Here is an 18,282-nt window from a genome sequence, read left to right as displayed (position 1 = left end):
CAGATGATGTTTGATAAGTCTTTGAAGTTGTTTAATTTGTTTAAAGGCAGAGAGAGAAATCTTCCATCTGCAAATTGAGCTTACAACAGTTGGGACTGAGCCAGGCCAAAGTCAGAAACCAGGGATTCAGTCTGGATGTGCTATGTGAGGGTGACAGGAATCCAAGTCGAGGAGCCGGCTCCTGCTGCCTCCAGGACACGCCTTAGCAGGCATGCTGGAAGCAAGGCCAGAGCCAGCACTGCAGAACTCCAACCCGGGTGCTCCACTAGGAGATGCCAGCGGCATTCCTAGTGGCATCTTAACCAATGGGCCAGATCTCTATCCCTCATCAGAGTCTTGAAAGCAGGAATTGGAGGAAGGAATAAAGGCTCCTGGTTAGAGTAATTTCATGAATAAGAAATCCCAGTGATGCAAACACAACAGAAACAAGACCTTCCCACAAGCTTGTTGGAAGGGGGTAGATGAGGCGGGGGAGATAGACGTAGGCCAGGTTAGGAAAGATGAAATACATTCCCTGTGTGTCTCATTGGGCTGAATGTGATGGGGAACATAAGAATCATTGCAGAATTTTGGGTCAGGGAAATGACTGAGTCACACTGACTTTTCGAGTGATAAATGTAGTGTGGAGGGTAGATTCACATTCGAATCAGGATGCTAAGCAGCCCGCAGCAGGGTTGACGATGGTAGTAGAAAAGGAGAGCAAAGGGAGAAGTGTCAAATGATGCTCAGGTTCCAGAATCGACAGGACTTGGTCATCTACTGAAGGGAGTAATAGTAGTCACCAAAATTAAAAATATGCAATGAAAGTTTCAGATTTGTGTCTTGTAGACATATAACCACATATAACCACTTGGAATAAAAGAATTCTGTGAGCTGTGAGTGGTGGTAATTACTGTGGTATCTCCCTGTGGAACAAGTGAAGTTTTGCAAGCCTTTGTATCTGTATTAAAGATACTGGAGTGGGCCTGGTGCGGTAGCCTAGCAGCTACTGAAGTCCTTGCCTTGCATACACTGGGATCCCATATGGGTGCCAGTTTGTGTCCCAGTGGCACAGCTTCCTATCCAGCTTCCTGCCTGTGGCCTGGGAAAGCAGTCGAGGGCAACCTGAAGCCTTGGGACCCTGCACCTGCGTGGGAGACCTAGAAGAGGCTCCAGGTTCCTGGTTTCAGATCAGCTCAGCTCTGGCTGTTGTGGTCGCTTGGGGAGTGAATCACTGAATGGAAAATCTTCCTCTCTGTAATTATGCCTTTCCAATAAGAAAAATAAATACATCTTAAAGAGATACCAGAGTACCAAGTACTGGGAGTGTCCTGCTCAGCATTTGCCAAGCAAATAACGTCAGTGTTCTCTGAACAGGCTCGTTTCTGGTGCAGGTGACATCAAGCTCACCAAAGATGGTAACGTGCTGCTCCGTGAGATGGTGAGTCCCTGCTGCTGCTGACTTTAGTAAGATTTAATTAAAAATATAGTGCAACTTGTTTATCTTAAGGCCAAGGTTGTCAGGTAAGAGCCGCTGTCTTGAGATGTGCTTGTTGTATTAAACTTCAATGAGAAGTTTTCTATATTCAAGTCTGTGTAGTTCAAGCATTAACTTAGGAATGCTTGCAGATTTATAACACCTTTTAAAAGGCATAGCTCTCTAGTCTTCGTAATAGGAAAATTAAAAATCCTTTGCAGTTATCTTAAATGTTTTAATCTTTGAGACTGAAGGATTTAATTTTCTTTTGGAAATGTCACTGCGTTATGAATCACAGACTTGTATATAGTGTTCAAAGCTCATTAGTTCTCAGTTTTTAAATCCTAGGCTTGACATTTGTTAAGTATTTATAATGTAAAACTTACAAACCTGTAAAACGAAGCTGCTTTTGTGTTTTGGTTTTATTAATGACCCCTAGGTTATCTTGTGTTTCATGGGCTAATTATTTTTTATTTTTTAATGCATTGGTTACTTTAACTTTTTTTTCCAGCAAATTCAACACCCAGCAGCTTCGTTAATAGCCAAAGTAGCAACAGCCCAGGACGATATCACCGGAGATGGTACCACTTCCAACGTTCTAATTATTGGAGAGTTACTAAAGCAAGCTGATCTTTACATCTCTGAGGTATTAGAATTTCACAAATGTATGTTTTATTTTGAATGGAAAGTTTCAGTGGTTTAATTTTAGAGGGTAAACATTAATTGCCATCAAGATATTCTTGGACAATTAAATAAAAGAAATGAGAATGAAGCTTTTGCCAAAATAATTCCTGTTTGGAATGATGTGCCTCTTAGAAAAAATGGATTATTACCCATGAGTAATGGCCTATGGAAGAAAACACCACTGGTAACATTGATACCAATTTATGTACCTTAAAAAAATAACTGGAGAAAAATTAATGATTGCTTCTTGGCTTTTTGGCTAAGATCAGGTGAAGAATTCATGAAGGTTTTCCACGTTGTGAAAGTAGCTACTTTCCTAGTTGCATGTCCCTCCGCACTGCCCGCCGCACTCAGTCCCCTGCACGTCTGCAGCCTCCAAAGTCATCCTGCACATGTTTGCCTTTGTGCCTTTTTCTTCTCCTGGCATTACTTATCGCTTTTTTTCTAATTAAGTATCTGAATTTTTTTCTTCACATTCCGGGGTCATTTCAGTGAAGTATAATGTGGTAGAACTGCTAAAATTATTACTTCTTTGTATTTCGTCTAGTATTGGGAATTGTCTATTAATTAAGTACCTGCAATTTATCTCAGTTAGGATGCCTTTGTAAAAACTTGATGAAAAGTCACTTAAACAACCAGGAAATTATTATCTCCTATAATAGAACATGGAGAGATAAGGCTGACTCCAGAGTTGGTTGATGAAAAAGTTCAATCAGTCATCAAGTGCCTTTGTCTTCTAGCTCTTTCCTTCTTATTTCTGTTTTCCCCCTAAGACTAATTGCCATCTTGAATGCAAAACCTTTGGAGGAAACTAGGGCTGCTTGCCCACCTTACTAATAATCAGCAGGATGGGGCAAGAGAAAGGCATGGAATATGAATCCCTCATTTAGTATGACTGGATCAACTTTAGTCTTATGTCCAACCAGTAACAGTTTTAGGGCGGCTGACAGACCAATTTGGATCTACTTCTTGAGCTTTGGGTCGGGTCTCTTCCTGGGCACAGTGGGTAGAAAAGGGACAGGCTAACATGTTGAGAGTTGGATTAGGAAGAAAGAAGTTCAGGCAGGGTGGGATGCTGACAAATATGTTCCTAATTATGAAACTGGCTGCATAGTAATAAAACCAGGCTAAACTATGGGAGGGGGCGAAATTGCTAACGTAGCCAGCAGTAAGGAAGCACTCAGGATGAGGTAAGGCCAGGGTTAAGTCTTTGGGCTGAAGTGAGCCAGATGAAAGGATGAGAGGCTTAAGCTGCCACCTGCAGAACAGCGTTCACTTCCTGTTTGCTCCACTGCTCCCGGAGCTCTCTGCTAACGGCCTGGGACAGAAGTGGAGGGCCGCCCAAGTGGTGGTTGTGTCCCTGCACCCACGGAAATTCCTGGCTCCTGGCTTCAGACAAGCTCAGCTGTGGCCAGTGTAGCCATATGGGGAGTGAAGCAGTGGATGGAAGACCTCTGTCCTGCTTTTCTCTGTTAACTCGGCCTTTCAAATAAAATAATATTATTTAAAATTTAAAAATATATATATTTATATTTGGAAGTCAGAACAACACAAATAGGGATAGACACACACAGAATTTAAAAAAAAAAATATTTACCTATTTGAAAGGCAGAGAGAGAGGAAGGGAGAGAGAGAGATTGATTCCATCCCGTCTGCTGGTTTACTCCCCAATGGCTTCAAGCGATGGGGTGGGGCCAGGCTGAAGCTAGGAGCTTCTTCTGGGTCTCCCATGTGAGTAGCAGGGCTCCAAGCTCTTGAGTTGTCTTTGCTGCTTTCCCAGGCCTTCAGCAGGGAGGTGGTTCAGAAGCAGAACAGTTGAGACATGAACAGGTGCTAATACAGGATGCTGGTGTCGCAAGTGGCTGTTCAACCAGCTCCAACACAGTGTCAGCCCCAGGGAGGATTTCCATCTGTTGTTATTCTTTGTAGTTACATCACTGTACCCCGAAATGGCCACAACAGTCAAGGCCGGCTTGCCCTGAAGCCAGAAGTCAGGAACTCCATCCTCTTCTTCCACATGTGGTCAGGTGTTCAAATATTTGGGCATCTATTTCTGCCTTCCCAGATGTATTAGCAGGAACCCTGATTGGAAGTAGAGCAGTCAAGCAATGTGACTTCAACCAACAATCCTAATTGGTTACCAGCATGGCAAGCAGTAGCTTAATGTGCTGCCGACAGTACCAACTCAGTGTGTATTTCTTTCCTTTTCTTTCTTTCTTTTTTTTTTTTTTTTGTTTTAAGATTTATCTTATTTTTATTGCAAAGACAGATTTACAAGAGCAGGAGAGGGGCCCGGCACAATACCGTAGTGGTTAAGGTCCTCACCTGGCACATCCAGGATCCCATATGGGTGCTGGTTCTAATCCTGGCAGCTCCACTTCCCATCCAGCTCCCTGCTTGTGGCCTGGAAAAGCATTTGAGCACACCCAAAGCTTTGGGACCCTGCACCCGCATGGGAGACCCGGAAGAAGCTTCTGGCTCCTGGCTTCAGATTGGCTCAGCTCCAGACGTTGTGCTCACTTGGGGAGTGAATCATTGGATGGAAGATCTTCCTCTCTGTCTCTCCTCCTCTCTGTATATCTGACTTTGCAATAGAAATAAATAAATAAATAACAAAACAAAACAAAAAACCAATAAGAGAGGAAAGCTGTCCTCGACTGCTTTCCCAGGCCACAAGCAGGGAGTTAGATGGGAAGTGGAGCTGCCAGGATTAGAACTGGTGCTCATATGGGATCCTAGTGCCTTTGAAGAAAGGACTTTAGCTGCTAGGCCACTGCACCAGGCCCCAATGTGTATTTTTTGTTAGAATTCTCTTACGTTACCACAATATAGTAAGTACGTAAAGCAGAATATCAACACTGACAGATTCATACAGCACTACTACATGATCTTCAGATTTTATTTATCATATGTCCCGATGGTGTTCTTTATAGAAGAAAATGTAGGGCCATGGATTCGGTTGTCACATCCCTTTAGTTAGAATCGTTCCTTAGTTGCCTTTTTGTGCCTCATGATATTACCACACTAAGGAGTACGCTTCAGTCATTCAGCACCAATCCCTCCGTTTGGGTTTGTCTGTCTCCTCACAATTCAATTCAGGTGTTTAGTTTTGCAGGAATGTCATAGCATCGTGTCAGGAGCAGGTGGCATCTGTCTGTCCCAGGACTTGGGAGATAAACTTTAATCACTTGGTGACGTGGTTTCTCTCATCTCTAAATCAGTGCTGAATCACTGATTTTTGTTTTTAATTCTAAGAAATCTTTTTAAACATTTTTTTCCTGATCTTTATTGGAAAGGCAGATCTACAAAGAGAAGGAGAGACAGAGAGAAAGATCATTGCTCCTCTGGTTAACTCCCCAAATGGCTTCAGTGGCCAGACCTGACTTGATCTGATTTGAAGCCAGGAACCAGGAGCTTTCTTTGGATCTCCCAAATGTGTTCAGGTCCCAAGGTATTGGGCTATCCTCAACTGCTTTCCCAGGCCACAAGTAAGGAGCTAGGTAGGAAGTGGAGCAGCCAGGACATGAACCTGATGCCCAAATGGGATCTCGGCGGATGTAAGCTGAGGGTTTAGCTACCAGGCTATTGTACCAGGCCCTCTAAGAAATCTTCTTTTGTGCCCATTCAGAAGGACACAAAAAGTTTTGGAAGTAATATCTTTGTGCTAGATGTGACAATTTCCTGTATATTTGAGATTGTTTCAGAGTTGAAGCCCTGGGGAAAAAAAAAGACTTTTATAAATTTTATATGTAGCTCATATTTAGTGACATTAATATAGATAATGTTTTTAGACTACTTATCAATTATTTCACTCTGGGTGACTTTATTTTTTTGCATACAACAGGGTCTACACCCTAGAATAATAGCTGAAGGCTTTGAAACTGCAAAGATAAAAGCCCTGGAAGTTTTGGAGAAAATAAAAGTAGAAAAGGAGATGAAAAGAGAAATTCTTTTAGATGTGGCTAGAACATCTTTACAAACTAAAGTTCATGCTGAATTGGCTGATGTGTTAACAAAGGTATGTGATTAAACTCTTACAATGAATAGAACCTAACACGTGGTGAAGTTATTTTTTAAGATAACCAAGTATTACATACGCCAACATGAGAGGAAACAGAGAAGACAAATGCCATGGCTTACCTATAAGCAAGATTTGTTAGGCCACGCTAGTATTCGTAATTCTTCAAAAGTGTTTTTAAACCTTCTTTTACATAACTTGAAATTTGAGAGAAGCGTGGCTGCCTGTGGATCATTTCCTGTGGAAGCCTGTGGGTATTATACTGTTTCTTTTAGAGTATATTTCATTATATATTTAAAATTTTATATTTCATTATATTTTAAAATTTTAATTTAGCTATTTGAAAGACAGAGAAAGAGTTCCCATCTCTTGGCTCACTCCCTGCATGCCTGCGACTGGGCGGGACAGAAGCCAGAACCTCAATCCAGTTCTCCCACATGCGTGCCAGGAACCCAGCCCCTCGAGCTGTAGCCGTGTCTCCAGGGTCTGTTTTAGCAGAAGGCTCGAATCAGGAGCTGGAGACATATGTGGAACCTGGGAGCTTCAAAATGGGAGATGGACCATTTTACACCTCTGTGGCTAAACCAGCCATTCTGTTTCAGAACTAGAGAAATACTGATATTCTACTATCCAACGGACTTTGTCTTATTCTCTATTAGGCTCTGAAATTGAGTGTACGCTACCTCAGGTAAACTTGTCTAAGACATAGTGTTTATTTTTTAAACTTTTTAAAAAAGATTTATTTATTTATTTTTATTACAAAGTCAGATATACAGAGAGGAGGAGAGACAGAGAGGAAGATCGTTCTCCCGAGAATCACTCCCCAAGTGACCGCAACGTCGGAGCTGCGCTGATCCGAAGCCGGGAGCCAGGAACCTCCTCCAGGTCTCCCATGTGGGTGCAGGGTCCCAAGGCTTTGTGCCGTCCTCGACTGCTTTCCCAGGCCACAGGCAGGGAGCTGGATGGGAAGTGGAGCTACCAGGATTAGAACCAGTGCCCATATGGGATCCTGGGCATGTTCAAGGTGAGGACTTTAGCCACTAGGCACGCCACCAGGCCCTTTTTAAAATTTACATAGTGAGTTTTTTCATTTTATTTTTTCTGAGCTAAGCACTAAGAGATGTTGTGGTCTGCCTTTTTTTTTTTTCTTTCTTTTTTTTTTTGGTAAATGTTTCTTCTGATAAATTTATTTATTTGGGGCCTAGCATGATAGCATAGTGGGTAAAGTCTTCGCCTTGCACGCTCCGGGATCCCATATGGGCGCCGTTTCTAATCCTGGCGGCCCAGCTTCCCATCCAGCTCCCTGCCTGTGGCCTGGGAAAGCAGTCGAGGACGGCCCAAAGCTTTGGGACCCTGCACCCGCATGGGAGATTCGGAAGAGCTCCTGGCTTCTGGCTTCAGATCAGCGCAGCACTGGCCATTGCAGTCACTTGGGGAGTGAATCATTGGATGGAAGATCTTCCTCTCTGTCTCTCCTTCTCTCTGTGTATCTGCCTTTCTAATAAAAACAAATCTTTAAAAAAAATTTATTTATTTGAAAGGCAGAGATGGAAAGAGTCAGATTCATTCGCTGCTTCGCCCACAGCAGCCAGGTTGAAGTGAAGAGTCTTCCAGTGCAGCTGTGGCCTGCTGCCTCCCAGGACGGGCACGAGCAGGCTGCTGGACCAGAAGCAGTGATTTGAACCTAGGGACCCCGATATAGGATGTGGGCATCCTGTGCTCTACTTCTTAAATTTTATATATTCTTGGGGAGATGTGATAGAATAAATGAGACAAATATTTCTGGAATGCCAATTTTTGGGGAAAGCATTATTTTCCCATTGAAAAAAACATGCACAAGGATCTGCATTGTGTGCAGTGCATTGCCTGCATGCCATGTGAGCACCACTTCCAGTCCTGGCTGCTCTGCTTCCCATCTTGCTCCTGCTAGTGCGCCTGGGAAGGCAGTGGATGATGCCCCAAGTGCCTGGGCTGTTGCCACCATGTGGAGGACCGGGATGGAATTCCAAGCTCTTGGCTTTGCCTTGGTCCAACCCTGGCTGTTGAAGCATTTGAGTGAAGGAATCAGCAGGTTCACTCTATAACTTTACATTAAGTAAGTAAATAAATCTTTAAACAAATAATTTAAAATATTTGTAGCTTAGCACTTAAAAAGACTTGAATGTAGTGTAGTATTTGCCTGGTGAAGATTCTGGTTAGGAGGCCTGCATTCCATATCAGAGTGTCTGAGATTTAAGTCTAGCTCTACTCCTAATTCCATATCCCTGCTGGTGCACACCATGGGAAGGCTCAGGTGGTTGGCTCCCTGTCATCTACATGGGAGAACTGGGTTGAATTCTTTACTCCTGACTTCATTCTGGCCCAGCCCCAGCCATTGTTAGCATTTAGGGGGTGAACCAGTGCATGGAACTCTATTTGCCTACTTCTCTCTTTTCTCCTCTGCCTCTCAAATACATAAAAATTAATAAATATTATAAAAAATTAATCTGAATCCTGGTATTTACCATTGGCCATTAGATCTTAGATTTGTTAATGAATTAAAAATTACTTTCATCTGATTCAAAAGACAGACAGACAGAGATCCTCCGTGTACTGGTTTGCTCCTCAAATGCCTGTAACAGCTGGGGCCAGGCCAGGCCTAAGCCAGGAGCCAGGAATTCCATCTGGCTTCCTATGTGTGTGGTATCAACTGTGACTTCCCAGGGCATGCGCTACTAGGAAGCTGGATCAGAAGCAGAGGAATGGGACTGCAGCCAGGCACCCTGATATGCAAGCATCCCAACCACTGACTTATCCACAATGCCAAACACCCTCTTCAAGACTGTGGCTTCTTAAGCTATCTCAGAGTCCTTTCCTGTAAAATAGTGGGTTTAGATCTGATGCACTCTGAGTGCCTTTGGATTCTAAAGGCATTGGTTATTGTTAGTGACCATAGCAGATTGGTATCTCTTGGTCTCATCCTGTGTTTTGAAGCCTGAATCCCTTAACATATTTTGTCTGGTGATGATAGATTACTTGAGTCAATAGCTTCTTCTCGCAGTTCAAATAACACACCCTTCTTGTTCACTTCTCTTTCAGGCTGTGGTGGATTCTGTTTTGGCTGTTAGAAGACCAGGTCACCCAATTGATCTCTTCATGATAGAAATCATGGAGATGAAGCATAAATCAGAGACAGATACAAAGTAAATGACATACACTTTGACAATACGGAGACATTAGAATATGTGCTTTCCTTTTTTTTAAAAAAAGTCATTATTTGAGGATATGTGGTTTTGTTAAGATACACTTGGATTAATTCCATTAGTTTCTTTTATTTAACATTAATTTATTTATTTGACATATATCAATTAACTGAGCATGTCACTGCTCTAGGTAAGCAAAAATAATTTATCGTTCAATAATCTTGCATTTCTTTTTTTCAATCTTACATTTCTTTTTTATGATTTTAAAATTTATTTATTTATTTTTATTTGAAAGACAGAATTATAGAGAGGAGAGACAGAGAGAGATCTTCCATTTACTGACTCACCTCCCAAGGGGCCATAATGGCTTGAGCTGAGCCAGTCAAAAAGCAGGAGCTTCCTCCAGGCCTCCCACCTGGATGCAGGGGCTCAAGGACTTGGGCCATCCTCTGCGGCCTTCTCAGGCCATAAGAATGGAACTGGATCAGAAGTGGAGCAGCCAGGACTAGAATTGGCACGCATATGGGATCCCAGCACTGCAGTTAGAGGACCAGCCTGTGAGCCACCACACTGGCCCCAGCTTGTCTGTTTCTGGTGTTTATTGTATTTTTCTAGTTTGTACTCATCTGCACGATTCATTGTGCTTGGGAAAAGTGTTTGTCGAAGTAGTTGAGATCTTGGGATGAAGGTACCTATCTGCATTAAGGTTTCAGGAGCCCAGGGACCACTTTAAATTAAACTTAGAGCTTGAGGTTTTCTTTAAAACAGTTTTTCAGTAAGAATTATGATTTCAAGACCATGTGAAGGATGGTAATTTCTAGTTCATCCTTCTGGATGACCCTGAATATGTAATCCTTTGTGGTTTGAGCTTAATGTGGAGAGCAGCTCATCAGAGTCTCCACTTTGGATGAGTCCTGGGGTTTTAATTTTTTCCCAATCTCATCATGAATTCATTGAAATTCAAGTTCAGATTTGCCTGGTTTTGTCAAATAACCAGGCAAACAGAAAAGTACCTCAGTTTCCCTTTTTGGAGTTCTTATAGTATTTTCAAATTTTGTCTAATGAGTCTTTGATATTTTATAGCTCTCCAACATTTTTTGTTGTTGTTGTTGTTTTTAATCCAGCATGTTCAGTTAATTTGGGTAGTAGTTTTGGTCCACATTAACTTATACAATAGTGACAGGTTGTTTTATATTTTAGAAGACTATATGCGATGCATGGCAAACACCCCATAGAACATGTTGGGAGGTGGAAGAGTGGGAAAAGGAAGCAACAGGAGACTGATTAGGAAGTTTTTGTTATAGTCCAGGTGAGAAATGAAAATGGTTTAGATCAGGGTCTATTTAGAAGGAAGGGAAGCAATCATTCAATGAGAAACATGACAAATAGAGGAGTCAAGGGTGTTTTGGGAATTTTGCATGATCAACTAGAAAAGTGCCGGTATCATTTGTTGGAATGGAGAAGAAAGGAAGAACAAGGAAGTAAACCAAGAATTGAACTTGTAGAATATCATGTTTGAGATGTCTGTTAGACATCCTCATGGAAATGTCGAGGAGTAGGAGAGATGTTTGTGGAGTACAGAATAGGGATCTGGACTGTTAAATATTGTGAGTCATCATGTCTAGAACTGAACATGGTAAGAACTACTGAGATCAGGTGGGAAATGAGTGTGAAATTCCTATGACTATAAAGATTGAGCATGGGGAGCTCCAGTGTTAGGTCAGAGACGGTTCAGCAAAGGAGACTGAAAAGGCAGGTCAGCAAAGTAGGAGAGCCGGGAGAGTAGTGTCCCAGCAGCCGAGAGAAGAAAGAATGCCAAAAAAGAGCATGAGCAGCTCATTCACAGCAGTAGGAGGCTCTAGGTCAAGTGCCTGTGGATTGGTAGGGGTAGTGAAGGAGCAACCATCCTGCGTTCTCAAAGCAAGGTCACTTAGTGAGAATGAGGGGGGCTTAAAAAGAATATGACAGTACAGTTTTCTTGTCCTTGAATATCTTCAAAGGGAAGTAATCTGGTTGTCTTTTTTTTTTTTTTAAAGGATTTTGTTTATTTTTACTTGAAAGGCAAAAATACAAGGAAAGAGAGAGGAAAGGACAGAGAGGGAGATCTTGCATCTGATGCTTCATTCCCCAAATGGTTGCCATGGCCATAACTAGACCAGTCTGAAGCTGAGAGCCAGGAGCTTCTTGGGGTGTGCCACATGGGCCCAAGGCTTTGGTCTGTCCTCTGCTGTACTCTCAGGTCGTTAGCAGGGAACTGGATTGGAAGTAGAGCAACTGAGATACGTGCCAGTGTCCATATGGGATGCCAGTACCACAGGTAGAGGATTATCATGCTATACCACTATCCCAGCCCCCTGGTTATCTTGAAAATTGAAAAATTCCTGGGGCTGGTGCGATGGTTCAATTGGCTAATCTTTTACCTACAAGAAATGACATCCCATATGGGTTTCAATTTGTGGCTGCTCCAGTTCCCATCTGGCTCCTGCCTGTAGCCTGGGAAAGCAGCACAGGATGAATCAAAGGCTTGGGACCCTGCACCTATATGAGAGACTGGAAAGTGTTCCTGATTCCTGCCTTTGGACCAGCTCAGCTCCAACCATTACACCATTTCCCTCTCTCTCTCTGTCCCTCTCCTTCTCTGTAAAATATGCCTTTTCCATAAAAACAAATGAATCTTTTTTAAAAACTAAAAAATTTTATTTTATTGTACTACTTAAAATAATTATTTAATGTCTAACAAATATTAGTTTAAAAAGATTCATTACTAGAAATGTCATCCTCTAATGTTATAAATGAACTTTATAAAGTAATAAAAAATATACTTTTGCAAGGATATTTGGGAAACCGAACCCATTCCATAACCTCTACCATGTAACTATTATCCTGTAATTGTTTTTTTCTGTGTTATTACATAGTTTTCATGACTATAAAATGGTTAGGTCATTATTTGCTAAAGAATTCTCTTTTGTTGGGCATTTAGGTTAGCAGTTTTTTTTTTCACATAATTAAATTTTGAACACATGTTCCTAAGAAACTGACATGATCCAGCTTTTCTTTTCCTAGTTAGCTACATCCTGTTTTTGAGCCGGATAACTCAGAGAATAATTTTGGTTTGACTTTTCATTGTGACTTTCCAGTTGAAGTAGATTCTTCTTCCTAATTCTACTAATTATAAGTTAGATTTCAAGTTGGTGCAAGGAAACATTGTGTGCCCTGGCAATTTTGTTCTAATTTTAAAGAGTATGATTCTAATTGTATACCAAATTTTAGAGTGTCTATTCTGATTAAGACACATTATGTGTTAATAGGTTAATCAAAGGATTGGTTTTGGATCATGGTGCCCGTCATCCAGATATGAAGAAACTAGTAGAAGATGCATTTATTTTTACTTGCAATGTATCACTAGAATATGAAAAAACGTATGTGTCAATTTATTCTCAGAATTTTTGAAAATGTTTTGTAATCTTTTTCTTTGTTCACAAACGTTGATTAGCGTAGAGTCCTTCTTGGTTTTCTCCTCCCTCTCCCTATACCTTTACTGATTTTTTTTAAATTAACCTTTCAGAGAGGTGAACTCTGGCTTCTTTTATAAGACTGCAGAAGAAAGAGAAAAATTAGTAAAAGCTGAAAGGAAATTTATTGAGGACAGAGTACAAAAGATCATAGACTTGAAAAACAAAGTTTGCGATAAGTCCCATAAAGGATTTGTTGTTATTAATCAAAAGGTGAGAAACAAACTGTAGGTTTAAGTTATTTGTAAACTTATTTTTTTTTTTAGCATTTCTGAAAAGGTAGTCTTTGGCTCCCAAGAGTTTCTAAGATCCTTTTGGGGAGCCTGAGGTCAAAACTGTTTTCTTCATCACCATCATCAAGCCTTTTGTGTGCGTTGCCATTTACAGTAATGGCACAAAGGCAATGAGAGGTAAAACAGTTGACACCTCAGTGTGTTCAAAGCAGCAGCAGCAAACTATACCACTAGTCACCATATTCTTTCAAAAGTATTTTTATTTATTTGTTTTCCTTTGAAAAACACAGAGAGAGGCAGACAAGGAAAGATCTTCCATCTACTGGTTCACTTCCCAAGTGGCAGTAACAGCCATTGTTGCACCAGGCTAAAGCTAGAACTCAATCTTCGTGTTCTGTGCAGGTGGCAGGGACCCGTGTACTTGAACCATCATCTGCTACCTCCCAAGGTTGGGCGTTAGCCGGAAGAGGAGCTGGGAGCCCGGACAGGCATTTCAATATAGGATGCAAGTGCCCCAGGATGAATCTTAACCCAAATGTCTGCCTCGGTCTGTCTCTCACATTCTTTATTGCCATACCATCTCACTCTTACAGTTAAAAGAAAGAAAGAAAGAATGAAAAAGTAAAGAAATTGCAGAGATACAGTTTTCAGCATGTCTTGATGAAGCAGTAAAACCAACTCTTTCATTAAAATTTGGGCCTTAAACATATTGCCCTTAAAAATTTTGTGTCATAAAAAATGAAGCACACACAATGCATTTCTACCAAATGCCAAAATAAGACAATGTCTCATGTACTTGAGTTGTGAGCTAAACTCTCCACTTTTTTTTTTCATGGAAAGACTTTTTTTTACTTGAAAGAATGACTGACAGACAAAATGTAGTGATTTAGATTTTGATATCTGGTATATTTTCTCAAAAATGAGTGAGGTAATTCTGTCACTGCAACAAATACTATCCGTATGGCAACATTTTGGCTTTCAAACAAAAATTACAATTTCAGAAATTTCACATCTGCTACTGTGGGCTTGACTGCTTCCCAGTACTTACTACTTTTCTGATAGTGATAATATTAGCAAATCTGGGTTTTCTAAATATTGTACAACTATGAAATACATTAACATTTGGAAGTGTTGCTTAACTTGATGAGCCAGTATTTTCTAAATATCAAAGAAGTGGCTAGACTAGCTATTTTTTTAAACAAAGATTTATTATTTTTATTGAAAAAGTAATTTATAGAGGGAAGGAAATACAGAAAGATCGTCCATCTTCTGGATCACTTCCTGAATGGCTGTAATGACTGGAGCTGAGCTGATCTGAAGCCAGGAGCCAGGAGCTTTTTCCAGGTCTCCCACAGAGTGCAGGGTCCCAAAGCTTTGGGCTGTCCTTGACTGTTTTCCCAGGCCACAAGCAGGGAGCTGGATGGGAAGCAGAGCAGCTGAGACACGAAGTGATACTCATATGGGATTCCAGCACTTGCAAGGTGAGGATTTAGGCATTGAGCCATTGTGCTGAGCCTGACTAGCTATTTTAACAAAATTGTGCAAGGCTAAAATGCAAAATAGGGGACTGTGGATCAAACTGCCTTTTGCAACACTGGCATCCCATATTGGAGTATCAGTTTGAGTCCCAGGTCCCCAAATCCAGTCCAGTTTCCTGTTAATGTCTTGGGAAGCAACAGATCATAACTCAAGTGCTTGGGCCCTTGATACGTATGTGGGAGACGCACATGAACTCCCAGGTTCCTAGCTTCAACCTAGCCTAGTCCTAACTGGGAATTTGGTAAGTAAACTAGCAGATGAAAAATATTGTTTGTCTGTCTCTCTCTCACTCTGCCTTTCAAACAGAAGAAAATAAACACTAAAGGAGCTGACATGGTGGCTAGTAGTTAGTACCAGCAACCCAAATGCGTGGCCAGTTCATGTCCTGGCTGCTCCAGTTCTGATCCAGCTCTCTTCATTTGGCCTGGGAAAGCACCGGATGGTGGACCAAGTCCTTGACTCCTGTACCCTTGTGGGGGACTCAGAAGAAGCTCCTGGTTCCCAGCTTTGGGTCAGCTTAGTTCTGGCTATTGTGGCCATTTGGTGAATGGACCGGTGAACCAGACCTCTCTTTCTGTCTCTGTAAAATCTGCCTTTCAAATAAAAATAAATCTTTTTAAAAAATAAGTTTAAAAATGAAATGTAAAATGGACCAGATTTTAAAATGAGAAAATAGCAAGAAGTTCATTTATGCAGTTCCATGTTGAAACTAATTATTTAAGAATGACTAGTTGTTTCATTTTGTAAAAATGTAATATGGAAGAAGATTATCTACAGTTATCCAAACTAGATTATTAAAATATTCCTTCCTTTTCAGTAGATATCTGTGTGGGGATGCATTTTCTTAATATACATGAAACAAGATAATTTATCACACCACAATGAATGCAAATACTGATAGGAAATTCTACTTGTTTTCTATTATGATGGGTATTAAAGAGGTTTACAAACATAAAATAATGATGCCACTCTCACTATATGCATTCTTGTTTTGGAAAGTATACTAAATTTTCTTTTGTAGATGTTAGCATTCTGAACATAAAATGGGTTCATTATTTATAGTAGGTTAATGAATATTTTAACATGATAAAAAGTATAGATACAACTTATATAAACAAAAAGCTCATGAGTACTTAAGAATTTTTAAAGCTGTGTGGTAATTTACAAGTGAGGAATACTAATTTGAAGCATGTTTATAGGGGCAGATTTTATGGAAAGGTGGGTTAAAGTGCTATTTGGGATGTCTGCATTCTATCTCAAAGTGCCTGTGATGAAGTGTCACGGCTGCTTCCTCCAGCTTTCTCTGATGTGCACCCGGAGAGGCAGCAGATAATGGTAAAAGTGCTTGGTTCTCTGCCACCCATGTGAGAGGCCTAGATGGAGTTCTAGGTTCCTGGCCTTGCTCTCGCTCTCAGTGGCATATGTAGAGTGAACCAGCCATTGCAAAATCTCTCTCCCGCTCTCTTTCTCTGTGTGTCACTCGCCTTTCCAGTAAATAAGTCAACTTAAAAAAACTAAAACAAGACCAAACAATATGTTTTTCAAATGCCTGTAACTTTCATGTTAATTCGATTACAGGGAATTGATCCATTTTCCTTAGAAACTCTGGCAAAACATGGAATTGTAGCTCTTCGCAGAGCAAAAAGAAGAAATATGGAAAGGTAAACTTTCATATAAGTAGGTATTTTCATATTTTTATCAGATTAAATTAAAATTATCCCATATAATCTAGTCCTTTTAGCTTATATGTAAGCACCACAGAATAAACTAGTAGTATACATATCCCAAGTTTAGTTCTTAATTGCAGTAAATATTGAACTGCTGAAAATCAGAATTGTAGGAATAGGCATTTGGCATCGTGTTCAAGATATCCATGTTCCACGTCAGAGTGCTTGGTGAGATTCTTAGTTCTGGCTCCTAATTCTATCTTCCCATCAATAATGACTTGAAGGCAGCAATGATGGCTCCTGCCATCCAAGTGGCAGAACTGGATTGCGTTCCTGGCTCCTGTCCACACCTTGATCTAGCCCAGTTAGGTGCAGACTTTTGGGGAACTAGAGAGCATGAGTTGGGATGGGGGAAGACCAGACAGACCAGGCAGAGCTACAACACCTGTTGGCCTCATGTGAGCTGGACCAGGAAAAAGCCAGGCTGTGTTGATTGTTCCTACTAGTGCATGCATAAGCCAGAGTGGCTGTGGGTTGTTTGAGTTCTGCCACAGCATCAGCAGGCAGATGCTGGCATGGGGTGCTAATTCTGTCAAGCCAAACTGCGGAACCACTTGGAGAGTGCATGATCTGGGAGTGGAAGTGGGCCCAGTAGGGAACCATTGGGCACCTCCCTCCTGGGTTGCCACTCCATCTGTGTGCATGAGAACCAGGACTGGGGCAGGCATGGCTAGTCAGAGAGTGGTACCCATCAGCAGGTGTGTGGACTTAATAGTGGGGCTGGTTGGGTTGAACTAGGATTCAATGCCCATTCTCATATATGTGAGCTGAATGGGATGTGGGACATACTGGACCAGTCTGCTGTACATACTGGCAAGCATGGGAACCAGGCAGGGAATGGGCCTGGTGGGGGTTATGGGGAGTCGCCCCAACTAGGCTGCAGCTCCCACTGGTTTATGTGGCCAAGTGTGTAGTGGGCAGGATTGGGATTGGCTGCAACACCCATTGGTTTGTGTAGAAGACAAAGTTGGAGGCAGAACTGACCCAACAATTGCAACCACCAGCATATGCATAACATGATTTGGGCGAAAGACTGTGCCAGACTCTGTCCTGGCAAGCACACCCAAGCATCTGGTTGGGGATCACCTCAGACAAAGTTTCTTTGGGGAGTCTCCCCCCAGCCCCCAATTGTACTGCTGGACTCAGAAACCCAACCATGAAGATAATTGCAGGTTCCATTTTCTGACCATGGAGTGCATGTATCAAAGCTGAGCCTCCTCAGTGGCTCAGATGGAGCAGTGGACAGCATATCCAGGTGCACATGGAGGATAGATATGGCAGTACATTGGAGCCTGCATGAGACCCCTGGTACCGGAACAGAGGACAGAGGATAATCAATTAACTGTCCCAGCCATGTGTTGGCAGTGAATACCTGGGCAAACAGAGATTCTAAGGTGGACTATGTCAGTTGGTGGATTCTGAAGAGATTTCATCATGATTGGAGTGGCAATACTGGCAGCAATACAGAACTGCTGAACTACTGAAACCACTTGAGCAGTGCCCTTGGAACATGCCCCACATTGGGACTCTGGGACGGTTGGGAAGGTAGTTGTGGCTTCTCCCTTTATCTCTCCCCTTCCCCCAAATTCAGGAAGGAAAAAAGAGAATGTGGAAATAAAGGTCTAACCCACTTTCCTGTAGCCCTTGATCCTTTGAGCCCTAGTCAACTATATAAAAAAATTTTAAAATTATGTATTTGAAAAGCAGTTTGAGAGAGAGAGAAAGAGTGAAAGCTAGAGAAAGAGATATCTTCCATCCACTGGTTCATTTCTGAAATGTCTGTGATGGCTGGGGCTAAACTAAGCTGCAACCAGAAGGCAGGTGTTTCATCCAGGTCTCCAACATGGGTGGCAGAGTCACACGTTTTCAGGCCACCCCTTGCTGCTCTCCCAGGTACATTAGCAAGGAGCTGGATCAGAAGAGGAGCAGCA

General features: G+C 41.7%; 1 protein-coding gene across 3 annotated transcripts in view; it reads left to right on the top strand.

Moving 5' to 3' along the window:
* Positions 1 to 18,282, top strand: part of CCT6B (chaperonin containing TCP1 subunit 6B) — a 30,710-nt gene that overhangs the window by 1,118 nt on the left and 11,310 nt on the right. Inside the window, exons 2-8 of one of the 3 annotated variants that reach the window (XM_041000590.1) lie at positions 1,357 to 1,420; positions 1,968 to 2,102; positions 5,985 to 6,158; positions 9,237 to 9,340; positions 12,649 to 12,759; positions 12,906 to 13,065; positions 16,203 to 16,285. In XM_041000590.1, coding sequence (XP_040856524.1) covers positions 1,357 to 1,420; positions 1,968 to 2,102; positions 5,985 to 6,158; positions 9,237 to 9,340; positions 12,649 to 12,759; positions 12,906 to 13,065; positions 16,203 to 16,285 — 831 coding nt within the window. The remainder of the gene's footprint in view (positions 1 to 1,356; positions 1,421 to 1,967; positions 2,103 to 5,984; positions 6,159 to 9,236; positions 9,341 to 12,648; positions 12,760 to 12,905; positions 13,066 to 16,202; positions 16,286 to 18,282) is intronic. The other 2 variants (XM_041000592.1, XM_041000591.1) reach the window with 2 other exon arrangements.

This window comes from Ochotona curzoniae, unplaced genomic scaffold (genome assembly GCF_017591425.1).
Source record: "Ochotona curzoniae isolate NIBS_2020 unplaced genomic scaffold, NIBS_Ocur_1.0 scaffold_2453, whole genome shotgun sequence".
NCBI lineage: Eukaryota > Metazoa > Chordata > Mammalia > Lagomorpha > Ochotonidae > Ochotona > Ochotona curzoniae.
Note: the sequence above shows the minus strand (reverse complement) of the source record. Positions and strands in the feature narration are given on the sequence as shown.